The sequence below is a fragment of the Pistacia vera genome, unplaced genomic scaffold (genome assembly GCF_008641045.1).
Source record: "Pistacia vera cultivar Batoury unplaced genomic scaffold, PisVer_v2 Contig1283, whole genome shotgun sequence".
NCBI lineage: Eukaryota > Viridiplantae > Streptophyta > Magnoliopsida > Sapindales > Anacardiaceae > Pistacia > Pistacia vera.
In genome coordinates this window covers 16,141-19,546 of record NW_022195339.1, presented here as the reverse complement: position 1 = coordinate 19,546, position 3,406 = coordinate 16,141, and the positions used below count along the sequence as shown (strand labels likewise).

General features: G+C 31.3%; 1 protein-coding gene across 1 annotated transcript; it reads right to left on the bottom strand.

Moving 5' to 3' along the window:
* Nucleotides 1-1,155: 1,155 nt before the first annotated feature.
* On the bottom strand, nucleotides 1,156-3,385 carry LOC116121792 (CBL-interacting serine/threonine-protein kinase 9-like; the record flags this gene model as incomplete). The annotated part of the gene is made up of 8 exons (XM_031407731.1): nucleotides 1,156-1,439; nucleotides 1,524-1,596; nucleotides 1,708-1,782; nucleotides 1,978-2,034; nucleotides 2,190-2,306; nucleotides 2,670-2,777; nucleotides 3,016-3,138; nucleotides 3,290-3,385. Coding segments are annotated over 8 exons (663 nt in total), but the record flags the coding sequence as incomplete, so codon positions are not given.
* Nucleotides 3,386-3,406: the final 21 nt, after the last annotated feature.

The following is a 3,406-nucleotide window of genomic DNA, read 5'->3' as shown; positions in this document are numbered from 1 at the left end:
AAAAAAGGATAATTTCATGAACTCCCTCTGATAATTTAAGAGCATCAGGTTTGCGATAGGTTTCATAAATTTCAGAGAAATTATTTAAATAATTTTATAACTGAACTTGTCTGGTGAGTTTTAATTAAAGCTTTGATGGAAACAAAGGTTAAAGAATCCTTAAAGATGTAACGTGCTCTGCTCTCTGCTCTCTAACTAAGAATCAGTGAGATGCCAACATCAAATCGGTTAATAAGACGAGCTGCTAACTAGAAACTAATGCAATTAATGATCAAATGGGCTCTCTGGGTCTGGGACTGCCACATGTTAACATTCCGTATAGGATTTTTCAAAGTTTAACGTCGGTGTCGCTTAGGGAGACATCCATGCCGCTGTTAGTCTTTCTGTGTTATTAAATCATACTTCGGTTATTTATTAATGGGAGAACGACATTTTCCAGCCAAACCTGGCGAAACAACACTTTTCCAGCCATCAAGTTTTAAAATAACATTTTCCCATCCTTTATCAAGTTTTGTTAGTATTTTTATTAATATTTAACAGAAAAAACAAAAATATCTTTAAATAGTTTATTTTTTAATTAATTTATTATAAATTAAAATTTAGTTAAGTTAAAATTTATACTCGATTATTTATTAATTCAAGTATAAAAATATATTTTTTCCTTTGTTTATTTAATTAATTAGAAATATTGATTTTCTAAGTTAATTAGTAAAAATAAAAAACATTATAAATTTAGTAGATTATTGAGTAAGAGGGATGGGATATTGATGACATTATTAATAAATAAATAAATATTTAGGTCATTTAACTTTAAACCCTAACTTTTTAGGTGAGGTTAACTATTTTTTCTTTTTTGACATTTTAATATTTGACTTTTTGACTAATTAAAAAATAATAAAAAATTTATAAAGTCAAATATTTAACGGTATTTTCATCTTTTCAATAAAATATTAACGAAAACATAATAGAACCTAACGAAAGGTGGAAAAGTGTTGTTTCGCCAAACCTTGGGTGGGAAGATGTCATTCTCCTTTTATTAATTTATATATTTGATTTGAGGTGGTGGTGAAGCAAGGAATGATAATTAAAGACTCAATCAGAAATACTATTTATTTTAGGGTGCAAGCAAGAATGAATAAAAAATTCAATTTCTGGCATTAAAATTGATGATTTCTTCCATCTTATAAAGAGTTTTAATCTATTTGAAAAACTTAATTGATTAGCTTCATGGAAGAGGAGGAAACCACGGGGAGAAGGGTAAGGGGACAAAAACACCTAACTAAGACCACGATTTCAGGCCTTCAGTTCATGTCTTCCTATCTCATGCAACTCCAGTTCGCTAAACCCCACCACAAAATTTATATCTCTTTTGTAAATTTTGTGCATTTGAGACTAAATCACTCAGAAGAATCAGCTACTTGGTCTCTATTTATTTCCTGCTGCAGAAACAGAGTTAAAAGAGTCAGTTCATTATGCTTAGACGTATACTACGATTAAGATAGGGAGGGAAAGAGAAATACTACCTCTCGATTCTTCTGTTGTTTCTTCAGTTTTCCAGACAACATCTTTCAGTCCTGTCGAAAATTTTTTGTAGAACTGCAATATGATAACACCAAATTAATCTACAGTCAACATGGCTAGTCAAAGTATTTATTACTATTTTGTTATAACAACCAATAAAAACCAAAATTAAAAATGTAAACATGCCGTGTGAAACTCTAATGTGTCACCGCCAGTTTTGCGAACCTCAACAATGTGCAAGGAGGGAGCTACTTCAAACACCTGAAGTTTAAAAAGCAATTAATTACCCTGATAGTTTTTATCCACAGCAATTAAATACGACTTCGAATGATATCAGTTGATAAGATTTTTAAACATTATGCATGCAATTTTCGAAGAAGCCATTTGCTCACCCACCAACAATGAATTTCCATGTAACTTAAAAGACACTACATTCTAAATCAAACAGTTCATTACCTCTGTAGCTACAGAGAGCTGGCCTTTCCTTCCATTTTTATCGCCTTGCAACTTCATCTGGAATGATTTAAAAAATAATAATAAAATAAAAAAAGAACCAAGAAAACAGATTTGAAATGGAAGCTTACACTTCTAAAAAGCTAAATTGGGTTTGGATATAAGACAAACAGAACAAAGTAATTAACTTGCGAGAAAAACAAGAGATAATTGACCTTATAGTTTCCTTTGCGAACATTGAAGCCTAGAGGCTTTGCAGCTTCCTCTATTTTTGACATTATTTCATTGGGAGGGCGCTGGGAAGAAAAACGGGTTTCTCGCTTCACAAAACCCTAATATTACAATTTTCAAACAAAGGGAGATTTCAGTCAACCAGCAATAATATAAATATATATTTAATTTTTTTGTGGGTTACTTTAAGATGGAAATAATGGCAAAGGGGGGTTTTGGGTAAGGTAATCTACTCAGATTTTTATTAATTATTTGGTAGATTTAGCCCAAAAATTAAATAGAAATAGATGGCCATTAAAAAAGCTTTTTACTGAATAAATCATCTCAGGAGTCTCGTGATATTATTTTTATAATTTCCCAAGTTTTTTCAAGGCCATATATCATTCCAAAAATTAGTAAGCGCCGATTTTGGCCACAAACAATTTAAAAAAAAAAAAAAAAACTATGAAATCTTGTATACATACTGTCTGCTTCTCAAACAAATTTTCAAGGCTGAAACCCTGTGCCCTGGAGATTAGCTCAAAAGCATTCATTGATACAGGTTTCTCTTTCCTTTCTGTTACAAGATGTTCCTGAAAGAGAATGCACAAATAAATAAAGAATATCACTTCAAAATTCCTTCAATACTCCTCTTTTAAGTTAAATAAATTGTTAGTTTACAAATTCATGAGTACAAAGTACAAAACAGTTGCAGTGTCAAATCTTAACACTTGAAAAACTAAATAAATTGCAATGTCTTTTGTAAAAGTTACTGTCCTGACAATTTTGACTCAGAGAATTGAAACAAAAGCTGCGGTTTAAATCTCTTACCTTGGAGTCGTTAAAAACAGCATCTATATCATCAAGATTTACATCCTCTTCCTTATCAAATTGCGGTCGTTTGTATCCTTTAATAAACCATTCATCCTCTAAAATTTGAGGAATAGTTATTCTCTGCAACAGAAGAAATAAGAAGTCAACAAAAATATATGCATTAACATTAATGCATCAGGTGCAGCAATATATCATATGCCCAGCCTCATCTTTCAACCACATTCCAGAACAATAAAACAATAAAATAAAGGGAGAAACAACAGGTACTTACGGTAAGAGGGTTTGGGTCGAGAATACGCTTTATAAATTTCCTAGCGGCAGGTGAAAACCATGATGGACAAGAGAAATCAGCTCTGCATATCTGAAAAGTATATGAAACATGGATTAA